Here is a 15,358-nt window from a genome sequence, read left to right on the forward strand (position 1 = left end):
TGACTTGTTCATGATAATTATTGCCATGCAAAGTTTTAAATTTTTATTTAGTCAAAATTACCAATACTTTGAATTATAGCACCTGGATTTTTTAGTAATTGTTAAAAAGCTGTTCACATCCAGGTTAAGGAGGAATTCTAAGTGGTCTCACAAAGTGCTTCTCATTAAAATTCCAAAGAATGCTCAATTTTGTTTTTTCCATTTCATTAAGCTTTATGTGAACATGTAATTTTATAACATGAAAAGAAGTTTTTAAAACTACAAATAGAATCTCTTTGCTTCTTAGAATCTGATATTTTTGAAAGACAGCTGAATTTTAGCTGCACCATAGAAAACTGATGAGGACTGAGCAGCCCAAAAGCGCATATGATTATATCAACCTCTTCCTCCACTCCCACCCATTACCTCTCAAAGTGAATGTTTTATCAAGGCTTCAGGATTTGTGATTTAAGGGTCAACTGCATCCTTAGTAAAGAGATCAGAAAAGTAGTAGACAGTATTAAAATGGAACCTGGGGAGACATTGGCAAGGACCAGTTTCAAGATGAACCCTACCAGAATCATCTCCAAGGAGGTGATGGCAGCTTCCAGACAGACAAGAAAGTCTTGCATAATGGCAAGCTGTGTTGTTGATAAAGCCAGATTTCATAAAATCGTCATTTCTCTTCTGAGTCATGTGTCTGAATTTCTGGAAATAATGTGACTGGAAAGGGGCTAAGGGTTTGTAATTTGATCATGTGGGAGGGCTGGATGAAAGGTTCAGGCAGTTGGCAGAGAGGAGACACATCCAGGAGCCACTTGAGGTTCTCAGTTTCCTTGCACGGTCTTCTCTCACCAGCTAACATCTTTATGAAATTGGCAAAAATAAAGAGCTGTAGGGCCCAGGTGCAATGGCTCATGCCAGTTATCCCAGCACCTTGGAAGGCCCAGGCGGGTGGTTCACTTGAGGTCAGGAGTTCGAGACCAGCCTGACCAATATGTGAAACTCTGTCTCTACAGAGAGTACAAAAAATTAGCAGGGTATGGTGGTGTAAGCCTATAGTCCCAGCTGTTCAGGAGGCTGAGGTGGGAGGATGACCTGAACCGGGAGGTCAAGACTGCAGTGAGCCATGATTGTGTCCAGCCTGGGCAACAGAATGAGACTCTGTCTCAGAAAAAGAAAAAAAGAACTGTAGGAAGAAACTAAAGCTTAGAAGTGACAATAACCAGGAGAAATAAATAAGTAAAACAAACAAGGACTAATTATGCCAAACAGCCATTTTCCTCACTGTTTGTATTATACCAAAAATGTCAGATTTGATTCCCCTGAAACCCATTATAAGGAGGGATTTGCTATTAATGCAGTTATGTGTGAAAGAATGTCATTCATGTGCAAATGAATGACTTAAGTTTTCACATATTGTTTAATAATCAAGGGAACCAACAAACTTCTTTTGAGACCTAATTAACTTTTACAAATTATAAATGTAATAGTTAACTACAGATGCAACTGTAATCCAAGCACCATATATAGCATTTTGTGTATTTCTTACTAGACTTCGTTTTTCTTAATTATTATAATTTTTTTATTAGAGACCGAGTCTCACTACGTTGCCCAGGCTGGTCTTGAACTCCTGGGCTCAAGCAATCCACCCACCTCAGCTTCCCAAAATGCTGAAGTAAAGGCCTGAGCCACCATGGGCAGCCTCTACACTTCTAATAAGCATGTTGTCATAATAGTAGTCTCATGTACATATAATTTTGTTCTCTGCTTTTTTTCTTGACCAGTATCTATAATATTGTTATATACTTTTTAGTTATTCTGTAATTGACTTTACCATTTCTGTCTTTCTAGAAGTCACTTTAGCTTCTAGGCTGGTGGGTGGCAGGCACAAATAAAAATCCCATTAATACTTTTGTTCAAACAGTATAACTTTATCCACAGCCTGTGCTTTTCCCCCTTTGGGATAGATTACAAAATGTGGATGAATGAGTTAAGTAGTTGAAGTATTTTTAAAAGGCCTTAGTAAATATTTCAGCATATTAGAATTTTTGTGTGATTACACCATTGCTTGCTTTCAGCATTTTGGTGGTTTAAATTGTTTTTCAAATATGGTAGGTAGAAGTTAAAGTCTTAATGTTTTGGTTTTGTCTTTGGCTGTTATGAGGTTGAATATTTTTTCATGTTTGCTAAGTTAAATTTCTTCTTTTTGTAAACTACCTGTCTATGTTTTTTTGCATATTTAAATTTATATTGAACATCTGATATAATAGGATTTTCCAAAGTCATGAGGAGCTGTTGCCTAGAACTAGAACGACCTATTTTATATTATGTCAAACCTGTAGAAAAACCTGTGGAACCTGGGAAGAAGCGATTCTGTCCCCTTGTTCCATAATCTAGTCTACCTGGCTAAAATATTATAGCCAAATAAGGAAAGGTTCTACATTCTAGATTACCTATTTTCTTAGAGTTGGGAAAGTTGGGACTGTAGCCTTATGGAAATGATTAGCTTTACTGTTGAAATGAGAAGGCAAGGCCTTGTCTGTTGATAATAGTGTATTAGACCCTAGGGTGTTTCTGAGTGATGGTCTTGGCTGTATAGCCTCATAAATCCTCTCATATTTGAAAGCATTTTAGTTTTAAAATTTCAATGAGCATTCTAGAACTATGGTATCTAATAGATCTTTAGGTAGCATAGTTCTGCTCAAAATGTGTAGCTTTCATTTGGTTTGTTGTATGTCACTCATCCTCACATTCCTCCTCATTTTGACTTTAGATAAGAGCACTTCTGCAGTAGCCCAGGAGAACAGCATGCTAGCCCACTTGAGGGTCTCCAGGCTTACTCTCAGTTGTTGGCCTTTGGGGATTGCCTGGGGGACCAGCTGCTGCTATTAGTGAGTTCTCATTCAGTTACTTTTATGTACTCACTCATTTATTTAATCTTTCATTCATATATATTTTTTGATCCTCCTCTAAAGGCATTGACAACTTTGAAATGTCACATAGGCCGTAGCAACTGCGAAAGGCATTTTCCTTCCCTCTCCTCTACTGAATTGACTTTTCATTCCCACCCACAGGTCCTGTGCCTTCATGCTGCCTTCAGTTGTCTAAAGTTCTTTTTAAATTTTTTTTCTTAATTTTTAAAATTTTTTTTCTTCCTTTACTGTGCTGGGATGAAGTTCTTAAAGTAACACTACCAACACCTGCTTGTCCCTAGAATAGCCTGGGTCCAAAGTTGAGCTCCCTCCTGGCCTTCATTGAGCTTAATGTCTTTGTTCTCTCTGTGGAGTCATATCAATAATAATTATCGTAGAGGAAAATATCCTTCTTTTAGATATGTTTCCAGGGAAGCACATTGCTACTTCTATTGCTATCCATAATGCCCTCCGTTATGACAGAGGAACAGAAGTCAGCAACTCGGTACCTAATTTTTCAAGCATTGCTAACTCCGAAACAATTTTAGATTTAGAAATCTGCAACTCTGGATTTTACAATAAAGACTGAGATATGACCCCTTAAGATACCTTTTATTTTGAAAAAACAACATGTATTCATTTAATAATATTATTGAACATCTTGTAAGTGCTACATATTGGTGATTAAAATGTTCGAGACACTCTTTATCTTTGGAATTAATATTTAGTGGTAGAAGAACACATAAACACACTACTTCCCACCAACACGTAAGTTAAGACAACCTAGATGTGAAAATGCTTAGAACTCATTTGGAATTGGGCTGGTTTCACAGGGAGCATGGTATTTATGCTGGAGCTGGAACGATTGACTTGGGAAAATTGAGAACAAATTTTATGGGATAAGATTTAGTGCAGATTCTTTTCCCTTTCACTGACAGCCTGTGGAAGATTTTAAAGTGGGAATGCTACCGTCAGATCTGTTTCAGAAAGTGGCCATATAAAATAAATTGGAATGTGGAGAATGTTGCCAGGATGCTGGTTGGGAAACTGTTACACAGTAATTCCTGGACTGTGGGGTGGTTTTCTGTTAGAAGAATAGGATGAAGACTTATCTTGGGTCTGTGTTTGCATAGTAAGCCCACCACTTGCTGTCATGCTTACTTTTAACTAGAATTAGACAGTGACAGAGATTGTGGAATACTGAAGCCCTTTCTCCTGCCATCCACTCAGCAGCATCACAACTACTGGCAACAGGGTGAAAGGTCTGCAGTGGAAATAAAATTCGGGAAATGATTTCAATACATAATGCAGAGAGAATCAACATTACTTAATGTGGGGGGAAAGAATCGTAGTTGAGAAAAGGCTCACAAGGAGGTGGGAATTAAACCAGACTTTGGGACTTGGTAGGAGTCATGAAACAGAACAGTCTAATTCTAGATTTTAGGCATGTGGAATGGGAGGACTAAAGCAAGAAGGTGGGAAAGCACAGAAATGACATGTTCAAGCCCCAGGGGTGCCTCAGGCTGGCTGGAGCACAGTTACTAATGGAACATTTGGATCAGATGTAGTATAGTGAGAAAATGTTGCAGCATTGGTCAGATCCAAAAATGTGCATGGGTCTGGGCTACTCTGGGCACACTGCCTGTGGGTTACCCTGCTTCATAAGAAGCAGCCAGTCTGCAATACAAATTAAAATTAAAAAATTAAAACAAAGTATATATGGTCTAGATATTTGGACTTTATATTGGTGGTGGTGGGAAACCACTCAGGATTTTGGTAAGAATTTTGTGGTCAAATCCACTTTAGGAAGATAAATGTTTAGGGAGCATCAAGGATGTACTAGAAGCTTTAAGAGCCCAAAAGCAGGAATTCCAGGTATGAGGAGGCAGTTGCAATTTTCTGTCCTTGGGATACAGAGGGCTCAGTCACGTCAATGAGAATCTGAGAAGTTGACGAAGGCTCCACAAATACACAGGGATGCGATGGGAACCTGAACCCAAGACTTTCATGCTCTGAAGGTCATGCATTTTCAGTGCTACCTTGAGATCAGAGAAAATGAAGATGAGGCAGGAGAGATTTGAGGATTAAAAAGTCAAAGGTGGAATTAAAGGGAGCATTTTTCATCAAGAGATATATGTAGAAGCCAATTTTCTGGGAATTACAGAGGAACTGGGTAACAATGAAATGGCTTCTCAAGTTATTATAATGATTGAACGGTAGATTAGGCTGGTCACTTGCTATGCAAATGTTTCATTTCCTGTCTAACTGTCCAAAAATCCTGTGTCAATGTTTGCTCCCATATCCACCCCTTTTCTGCTCCGAAGACTACTTGTTCCTCTTCCATAGGCTCCCCAGTGTTATTCATGGCCCTGAGACAGTGAGCGTGTGGCTGAGTTTCAGTGTGGCCAAGTGTCAGTGTGGCCGAGTGTGTGACCGACACAGTGACGTGTGTTTGATCTTTCTTCTCTTGCTCATTCATGGTGAATTTTTACTGATCTTGCAGAAAGGTCTAAGTTGACTTTTGAGACAACTCTACCATGATAAGCATAGTAAAAACTCTAGGACTAGTAAAATCTTTGTACCTTTTCATTTGTAAAGTAAAACTATGGGCTTCATTCCTAGTAAACTTTAAAATAAAATTAGCACCAATAAAAATAAAATCTATATTGTTATCTGAAAATATTTTAGTACACAAATACTACTTGTTAATTGGCTTAGAATTTGGGGGTTGCCATTGAGGAGCATTGATCAATTTTTTTTTTTTTTTTTTTAAATTCTAGCCCTAGAAATTCTTTTCTTTAGCAATATATACAGCTCTAGTTGTATTAATACCAGTTGTGTGCTTTGTGTTTTATCCTTTATTAGGGCATCATTGCAGAATACAACAAAATCAATGATGTGAAGGAAGATGATGACACGGAGAAGTTTAAAGAAGCCATTGTGAAATTCCACAGGCTGTTTGGGATGCCGGAGGAAGAGAAACTCGTAAACTACTACTCTTGTAGCTACTGGAAGGGGAAGGTCCCCCGTCAGGGCTGGATGTACCTCAGCATTAATCACCTTTGCTTTTATTCTTTTCTTATGGGAAGGGAAGGTAAGTCATCTAAAATTTCAGTGGGAAACCTGGGAAAGTCTACTGAGGTTTGCCTTGAACTCATAAACCGCATCGAAATACCAGAAATAAATCTGTAGTTATAACTAAGTCAACAGTAATTTTAATTTTTACTACTTAAATGAATTATTTTTCAGTTCAAAATGGTCACTGAGTAATAAAGACTCTCTAAAGGTATAATTAAGTAGACATGCATTAAACCTATAATAATTTTGACCTCAGAATTCAGATGGCCCAGATTTATCTCTTAAAACAAACAAGCAAAACAAATATGGTTTATAAACTCGAAGGAGTTCAGCAGGATGGGAGAGTGGGGTTGTGAGCCTGCAGTATCTTGAAAGGATTTTCAGGAATCAGACGTTGACCCAGCATTGTTCCTTGTGCTCAGCGAAACTGGTCATCCGGTGGGTAGACATCACTCAGCTGGAGAAGAATGCCACCCTGCTTCTGCCTGATGTGATCAAAGTGAGCACACGGTCTAGTGAGCATTTCTTCTCTGTATTCCTCAACATCAACGAGACCTTCAAGTTAATGGAGCAGCTCGCCAACATAGCCATGAGGCAACTCTTAGACAATGAGGGATTTGAACAAGATAGATCCCTGCCTAAACTCAAAAAGAAATCGCCTAAAAAAGTGTCTGCTCTAAAACGGTGGGTAATAGACCTTGAGTCTTCTAGACTTTAGAAATGAGAAACTCGTCCATTCATTTATTCAGTGTAGCCTTTTCTGACCAACTTCAAGGGTTCTGAACACTTTTCTGTGTATAGATACAAATCTAAAAAAGAGTAGCTGAGGCGCTACCAGTTAAGAAAGTGAGACAGACATGATCTGCTCCAGCACAAAGCAGTGGGCACTCTTTTGGTCCTATGAACAGGGTGCTGTGGGTGCACACATCAGGAGTGGTAGCCTTAGCACAGGTCAGGGAGTGAGTGGGTAAGAAAGGCCTCTCAGTGGAGGCTGCTTTGAGCCGGGCTCTGAAGAGGTGGTAGACGTTAACCTGTGTAGGTACATACCCATGTCTGGATACTTCAGGCAGAGGGAAGATGATGCTGGGGGAAGCACAAGGAAAAACATAGGGAGAAGTAACTTCATCACATGGCTAGGAGGTGGCAGAGCATGGGATGAGGAGAGGCTACAGAGAAGCCTCAAAGTCTGAACGTGAGAGCAGAGCTAGAAAGAGGGTGGTGGAAAGTTGATGCCCTGTGTGCCTGTATGCCTGGAATTACCTTTCATCAACATGGGGAATGAGAGAAGGAAGAGCATGTCCAAGGGATACGGTAGCACAGTTTTGATTATGTTGAATTGAGGTGCCTGTAGCTCATCTAATTGGAGATCAGTCCAGTGAGATATACAAAATTGGAAATCGTTGGTGTACATTTGGTAGTTGAAATCTGACAAGAGATCTTTGTAATTAAGATGTCTTTGGTGATTTGAGACATGTTTCAAACGAGCAGTGTAAGATAGATGCTGCTACTGCAGTGGATCAAATAACAAAAGACAAAGAAAGAGAATTAGGCAAAACAGACTTCTTTTTCAAGAAATTCTGTGGCAAATGAGGGGGATTGCTTTTTTTTTTTTTTTTTTTTTTTTTAAGAATGAAAAAGATTTGAACATAGTATCAAATCAAGGAGGCAGATGAGAAGAGTATTTTGGTGAGGGGTAGATGTGGGGACAGTAAGGGACATAAAGATAAAGCTGTAAGAAAAATGGATAATTTAAAAAGTGACATTTTGTAGAGGAGTATGGAAAGGATGCTTTATGTGTCCTGATGTAATACCTCTTCCTTTGGAATGGAGAGAAAGTAAGTCGGTAAGGATGGAGGTGATTTTGGCGACAGAAGGGAGGGAATTGGAGGGAGCTTCTGCATTATGGCCCTTCTTTGTCTATGACATCAGAAACTAGACCGTCAAGAGGCTGAGGTCAGGTAGAAGCTTGATGGGAGTAGTTTAAACAACTGACACGATGAGCAAGAACAAGTAACTCGTTAGAGAAAAGATTGTAGTTAATAGAAGCCCCAGCTAAGGTCAGAAGCCATAGTTGCCAAAGGTGAGTTGTTCCTGTGTCTTTTCATGCAGTTTTGTTGTCAATTTATGGTGGACAGTGATGCCCAGTGGATTCATGTGGCTGGTTTGCATTCTCATTAGGTCTTAAAAGATAAGGCCCCCAGAGTGGCTTTGGATAAGATTGAATGCAATGTCCTCTTGAGAGTGTATTACATTTCTATAGAAAGAGGAGGAGTTTCCTGTTCAGGCCTATTTTTCCTAAGATTCTTTAACATTTACAGACATTTTTTGTAAGTGACTATGCAATGGACTGAAATATAGTAAGATAATTTGATTATGCTTTTGGATCATTAGGTTGGCGTTAACTCCAGCACAAAGAAAGCTGAGAAGGCAGGGACGAATGTAGCAAGACTGAGGGGGAAAATGGGCTGGGGCAGCTCCCACTGCTACATAATTTAGAAGCTATAGAAACATATTCTTATGTAAATTATAATTATCACTTTCCAGTGACCTTGATGCCAGGGCAAAGAGTGAGCGATACCGTGCACTTTTTCGGCTGCCCAAAGATGAAAAATTAGACGGCCACACAGACTGTACCCTCTGGACTCCATTTAACAAAATGCACATTTTGGGGCAGATGTTTGTGTCCACAAATTACATCTGTTTTACCAGCAAGGAGGAGAACTTATGTAGCCTCATTATCCCACTTCGTGAGGTAAGTGTCTGATGAAAATTGATATTTTAAGTTTCGTTTGTAATACTTTTCTGGGTGAACCAGGAATTTTTTTTTTTTTTTTTTTTTTTTTTTTTTTTTTTTTTTTAACCAACAGTTGGTTGGCTTTTGAACACAGGTGAATGTTCATGCGTCTTTGGTGGCACCTGTACTCTTTCGTTTGTTGTCGCTGCTATGACTCTGGGACCCATGAGATCTCTTCTTCCAGAAGCAGTGTGGGTTTTTTAACGTAGCTTTTATTTTTATTTTTGTTTATTTATTTATTTTTTAGACAGTCTCACTTTGTCACCCAGGCTGGAGTGCAGTGAGTGGCATGATCTCAGCTCACTGCAACCTCTGCCTCCCAGGTTTAAGAAATTCTCCTGCCTCAGCCTCCTGAGTAGCTGGAATTACAGGTGCCCACCACCATGCCCGGCTAATTTTTGTGTTTTTAGTAGAGATAGGGTTTCACCATGTTGGCCAGGCTGGTCTTGAACTCCTGGCCTCAGGTAATCCATCCATGTTGGCCTCCCAAAGTGCTGAGATTACAGACATGAGCCACTGCATCTGGCCTAAATTGAAGTTTTATTACAATTCAGGCTTGATGAGGCCAGCAATCAGGGGATGAGTGCTATTGAAATGGCTTGTTTTATGCACAGACCCTGCAATGCAAGGGCATGCCACACTATGTGCTGGACCATATGTAGAGGCACCATGGTCAGATGAGGCAGGAGGGAAAGCAGTGTGGACAAAATCCTTTATGTGATTTCAAGGGAATAAATGGGATATACTGAGTAAACAGGCTTAGGCTTGGATAGTTTGAACAATTTCAGTGGGCTCTGGGGCATAGGGTAGTCCCTAATTGTCCCTAGGCTAAAAAGGGCAGAGAAAGACCATCCTTGAGTATGAGCATTCAGTGAAGTGGTTGGGGTGTGGGCTCCATAGTGGTTGATTTGCTTTGAAAGCAATTTTCTAGAAATTGGCTAGCCCTGGGTAGAATAGTTCCTCTAGGGTCAGCAAGGCCCCAAGATGTCAAAGCATCAAATACAGAAACTAGGAAGCATGGTTACTGAACCTGGCTCACAGTCTGGGGTCATTCTGTTCTAAAGGAGACAGTCTCGGTTGTGAGTCAGAAAGCCACGTGTTTGTTCGGCTCTGCTCTGCTGATTTCCTGCATTAGAATCATCATGCTGCTGGTCACAATGGCAGATTCTTGAGCACATCCCAGAGCTTCTGAATCTGTATCTCTCCAAGTTTTAGATCTCTGTTTTAATAAATTTACAGGCCAATTCTTATTGCACAGTAAAGTCTAAGAAACATTATTATCGTTCTAGGGTGGAGGTGGGTTCCATCCTAACTCCGGGATGATAGCTTACTCTGGTACTTGTCTGGAAGCTTTGTTGTGAGGTTTGGAGTCGGCAAAGACCCCAGGTTAAGATGTCAGAGAAAGGGCAATGCAGGGGCCAGCAGCCCTGCAGTTTCTAACCTGACATCTTCTAACCTACCTGGTCCTTTCCGGAAGCTAAGGTGGCCAGAAGCTTTGGATATTTGATCAGGATTGTCCCCTTGCTAACATCCCTTTAGCAAAGGATTCAAGTTTCTGTCTCCCTTGCTTTTTTCTTTTTTAAATTACTTAAGCACAGTTTCTTCTTATTTTGTTATTTTAAGAGTATTTAATTGAATAAATGTTTCATTGAATAAACATTTAATTAAATGAGGGAAGAAAAGAGTAATATATCTTTATCACAGAATTTGTAAAAGTATAGACAAACAAAAAGAAAAAAGTCCCCCCAGTTCCACTATTCAGAGGAATATTAACATTCTGTTGTACAGCTTTCTAGTTTTTTTTTTCTCTGCATTGCTGTGTATATGTCATTTATATAATTTAGATGTAGAACATTTCATAGGGAATTTTTACTTTTACTTATTTTCTTTAATGTTGAGTATATCTTAAACTGTCCTTCAAATCATTAAATATTCTTCTATAGGCCAGGTGTGGTGGCTCACACCTGTAATCCCAGAACTTTGAGAAGCTGAGGCAGGAGGATTGCTTGAGGCCAGGAGTTCAAAGATCAGCCTAGGCAACATAGCAAGACCACATCTCTATAAAAAAATTAAAAATTAAATAAAAATAAGCTGGACATGATGATGTGTGCCTGTAGTCTTAGCTACTTAAGAGGCTGAAGTGGAAGGATCACTTGAGCCCAAGAGTTTGAGATCACAGTGAGCTGTGATTGAACCTCTGCACTCCAGCCTGGGTGACAGAGCAAGACCTTATCTCTAAAAAATAAGAAATTTAAATACACACACGCACACACACACACACAAACACACACACACACACACACACACTCTTCTACAATGTGATTTTTTTTTTTTAAGAGGTAGGTGTCTTGCTCTATTGCCCAGGCTAGACCTGAACTCCTAGGCTCAAATGAGCCTCCCCACTTAGCTCCATTAGTAGCTGGGATTACAGTCATACACTATCACATCCAGCTCATAATTAAATTTTTAGTAGGTACAGTTTATTCCATAAAGTGTATACACATAGTTTATTCATTCAGTTACCTATGGCTGGACCTTTTTGTTGCTTCTAGTTTTCTCCCAAACACATGTATAATTTTCCTTAAGTTGTAAATTGCAAGCAGAGGTCGAACTGGTGCATCAAAAAGAGTGAGAAATGTTAGGCTGCTGACAGACCTAGCTCTCCTTGTCACAGGATCAGCTCACTGGAGTTGTAACATGTTTTGAGGTCAGGATATGTTGTGGGTAAATTCTGACAGGAATAATGTTAACAGTTTACATTTGACTATGTAATGCATTTTGTAAGTTTTTGCACCAAATTTTTTCCTTCTTAGTAGTTTTTGCTATAGGATGTTACTAAATATAGTTTTCTTTGCCTAATTCTGAATGTAATTTTCTTCATCAAGTGCTACCCAAATGTAGTAAAGCAGCATAACCTATACCAGCTAGGGAAACCAATTCTGGGATTAAGAACACCATGAATATGCTATTTATGAATCTGAATGAGTCATCACTCTCAGTTTATCCAGAGGGAAATGAGGAGCAGAGAGGGTCTGGAAGCTGCTGTCAAGGCATCTGCTGTCCTGCTGGTCCTTCTGGTTACCACCTCCTGGCTGTTGGGGCCAGCTAGCTCTGTTTACGTTTTAGTGTGATTTAGAGATCACTGTTGAGATCTCGGAGGAATTGAGAGAATGATGATTAATATTCTCAGCCTCTCTTTGCTTACTAGTTTTCTCTAGTAGAGCCGAGATAATAATAAATATGACTATATTTTTTAGGGTTAATCAGAAGAGAGGCAATCTGCAGAGGTAGCATTTAGAAATCAAGCTTGTTGTGGTTGGAAGATGCAGCTTTAAAGAAGCGCTCAGTGAGACAGCAGTTGCCTTTTCGTTGAACTGATGACTCTGAGACGTGTTAATGGTAGAGCCCCACCCCAACTAATGGAAGAAGCAAAAGGCTTAATGTAATTTTTATTACCTTTATGTAATGATAGTGTCAGAAAAGCAACGGGGCTGCCTCCACCATTCGTGTGGGGTCTGAGTGGAGAGTGCCCTCCACGTGAGCTGGGTACTTTTCAGAACTGAGTCAGGCTGCTTGACCTCCCTGGGAATATTACATCCTACATGGAATGCCCACTTTTAGGATTGTGTAGACCAAGAATTGTTTCATTTAATTTTTTTTATAAATAAGCTGAAATATTGACTGGAGGTTTTTGACATACATTCTACATATTGACTTAACAGTCAATAGATGTTAAGCATTTATCCAGAATCATGTTGCTATATATTGTGAAGAAATTACTGAGCCAGCAAGAGAAGGAAGTTTTGTTTTGTTTTTTAGATACAGGGTCTCACACGGTCATCCAAGCTAAAGTGCAGTGGTTCAATCTTGGCTCACTATAGCCTCCTCTTCTACCTCCTGGGATCAAGTGATTCTCCTGCCTTAACTACCCAAGTAGCTGGAATAATGGGCGTGTGCTACCACACATGGCTAATTTTTGTATTCTTAGTAGAGATGGGGTTTCATCATGTTGGCCAGGCCAATCTTGAACTCCTGAGCTCAAGTGATCTAACCACTTCCGACTCCCAAAGTGCTTGGGGTTACAGGCATGAGCCATGTGCTGCCCTTTTATTCATTCATAAATTACTTTCCAGTGTTTCATATTAAACACCAAGACTTGATTAAGTTGCAGTCTCTTTTACAACTCCAGTTGGTAATGAAAATATGTCTCGTTATTTTTGTAGAAGACCGTAATGTAACTGTTTTCCTTTCCTGGTGGCGGGAGCTTATGTGATAGAGTCCTGCTAGAACTCATTAATCAGTGAGAAACATTTTCTAAGCCTTGTGAGCATTTATATGTTTTATGTGGGAGCTTTCTTCTTTCTATATACAAGATCCAGCTAAATAAAGGAATTTTTCACTTTGACTTTATCAAGATCCACATAGCTTTCTGCGTTTTAGACATAATTTAACCTTGCCAGTTCCCATTTATCCCAGACACCTCATGACAGAAAGCGACAGTCAAAATGTGATGGAAGAAAGGGGGCTTTTGTGGATTTTAAAAAAAAACAAGTATTCTTTAATACATGCCTTAAGTGTTATGGGAAAATTCTTTTCATGAAAAGGAGGTATTTTTCTCCTTGAGCATTTATTGCATTAGAAAGAAAATCCTTATGTGCAATTTCAGGTGTCTCAGAAGATTCCTTTAAAACCTATAAATATATATTTAATATTCTATAATATGTTTAATATAATTTATATATGTCATATTAATTAATATATTTAATATATATTAAAGGAATCTTATATATACTCTAATACATATATTCTGAAAACAGAAGTCAGGTGCTACAGTTTTTCCCTTTATAGACCCCAGGCAGACCGATTTTTTGAGGGATGCAAGATTTTGTAGGCACTTCAATAGGTCACTTAGTCTTCAGTAGGGAAATCGTTTCTAAAGTTCTACTTTGGAGGAAATATATTTCACATGAAAATGCTAATGAACAGATTAAAGTTTAACGTATCTAGACTGCTTGCACGTAGAAACGAAGAGGGGGAAAAAAGCTTTAAGTATATTGTCAGAGCTGCTGCAAATAAACCATTTTTCTAGTGCTTGCCTTGAGATTTGTTTTCTAATGCACTAAAGTTTTAATGCATTTATCTTAGTTTCCAGTTGATGAAAATCCTATTATAAATCACTCATATATGTCTTCATTTTAGAGCTAAAACAGATGTCTTCCTTTCCTTTCATTTTTCCAATGTGGTAGGCTTCAGCACACACACTGGCGTGCACACACATATGGTCTGGTGGTTCAGATAGGGTTGCAGTTAAGCTGTTTACATCACGTCTGTTTGGAATAGACCCTTTAAAACTTTGCAGGGGTAGAAGATGAAGGCTGAAAATCCCTAGTGTATAAACGAAATATTTGAAGCATTTGTGGTGTTTCAAAAACCATCCCAACATTAAGCTTGGTTAAAAGGAACCAGTATCATGGGTGGTTTTCTGTCTCTTATGGCTGATGAAGCAGGTAGGAGCCCTCTCTCTTATGGCTCCATGAAATTTTAATGAAAATCAAATAATTCCTTCATAGCAAAGTTTCCCAACCTTGGAGCTATTGACATTTTGGGACAGGCTTACGTTGGGGTGGGTGGGATGATGGGGCTGTCCTGTGTACCATAGAATGTTTAACGGCATCCCTGGACTCTACTAGCAGATGCCAGTAGCATCCCTCCACTTGTGAGACCCCAGAATGCCTTCAGATGCTGCCAGATGTCTCCTGAGAGGAAAAAAGAGTCCTAATTTTGAACCACTGATTTAGAAAAACCAGCAAGGCGATTCCAGTTTCTAGTATAAGCTCCAGTTTGATTGTTTTGAGCTGTTTTATTTTACTGGCCCAGAGTCAGAGTCTCAGTTTTGCCTTAATAAAATGTAGGTGGCGTCTACAGAATAACGAAAGTGCTGCATTCTTTCTTTAGTGCTGCTTATAGGCTGCTGCTGTTGGGTAATTCTTAGAAAATATTGTTCTTTGTTTCCCATTTGTTTTCAGGTGACAATCGTGGAAAAGGCAGACAGCTCCAGTGTGCTCCCCAGTCCTTTATCCATCAGCACCCGAAACAGGATGACCTTCCTATTTGCCAACTTGAAAGATAGAGACTTTCTAGTGCAGAGGATCTCAGATTTTCTGCAACAGACAACTTCCAAAATATATTCTGACAAGGAGTTTGCAGGAAGCTACAACAGTTCAGATGACGAGGTCTGTGGAAGACACCTGAAAGTGTTTCTAGTTTATCCTGTTCCTGTGCCCAAGCGTGTTCATTTCCTTGCCCATTTTGTTTGAACTTTAAGCTTTGCATCTGAGACCCAGAGCAATATCTCATTTAAATCTCAGGGACTTTGTATTTGGGGGTCATAGATTTAGAAGGAACCTGATAGATCACCTGGAATAACACTTTTATTTTATAGTTGAAAAAATTCTTAAGGAATCTGTTGTAGTTACATAGCAAGTGACTGACTCAGTTCCGTATAGTGACATTGTCAAGAATGGTAGGGAGGTCATTAAATAAAGTCTCCAACCTGAAATACGACATCATGATGATGATTTTATTATGATAA

At 39.3% G+C, this 15,358-nt stretch overlaps 1 protein-coding gene across 2 annotated transcripts in view; it reads left to right on the top strand.

Annotated features, from left to right (window-relative positions):
• TBC1D9 (TBC1 domain family member 9) overlaps nucleotides 1–15,358 on the top strand; it is a 139,407-nt gene that overhangs the window by 75,398 nt on the left and 48,651 nt on the right. For both annotated transcript variants that reach the window (XM_039479184.2, XM_074396886.1), the window contains exons 4-7: nucleotides 5,760–5,988; nucleotides 6,395–6,656; nucleotides 8,517–8,724; nucleotides 14,793–14,999. In XM_039479184.2, the coding sequence (XP_039335118.1) occupies nucleotides 5,760–5,988; nucleotides 6,395–6,656; nucleotides 8,517–8,724; nucleotides 14,793–14,999 (906 nt within the window). The remainder of the gene's footprint in view (nucleotides 1–5,759; nucleotides 5,989–6,394; nucleotides 6,657–8,516; nucleotides 8,725–14,792; nucleotides 15,000–15,358) is intronic.

Source organism: Saimiri boliviensis, chromosome 3 (assembly GCF_048565385.1).
Source record: "Saimiri boliviensis isolate mSaiBol1 chromosome 3, mSaiBol1.pri, whole genome shotgun sequence".
NCBI lineage: Eukaryota > Metazoa > Chordata > Mammalia > Primates > Cebidae > Saimiri > Saimiri boliviensis.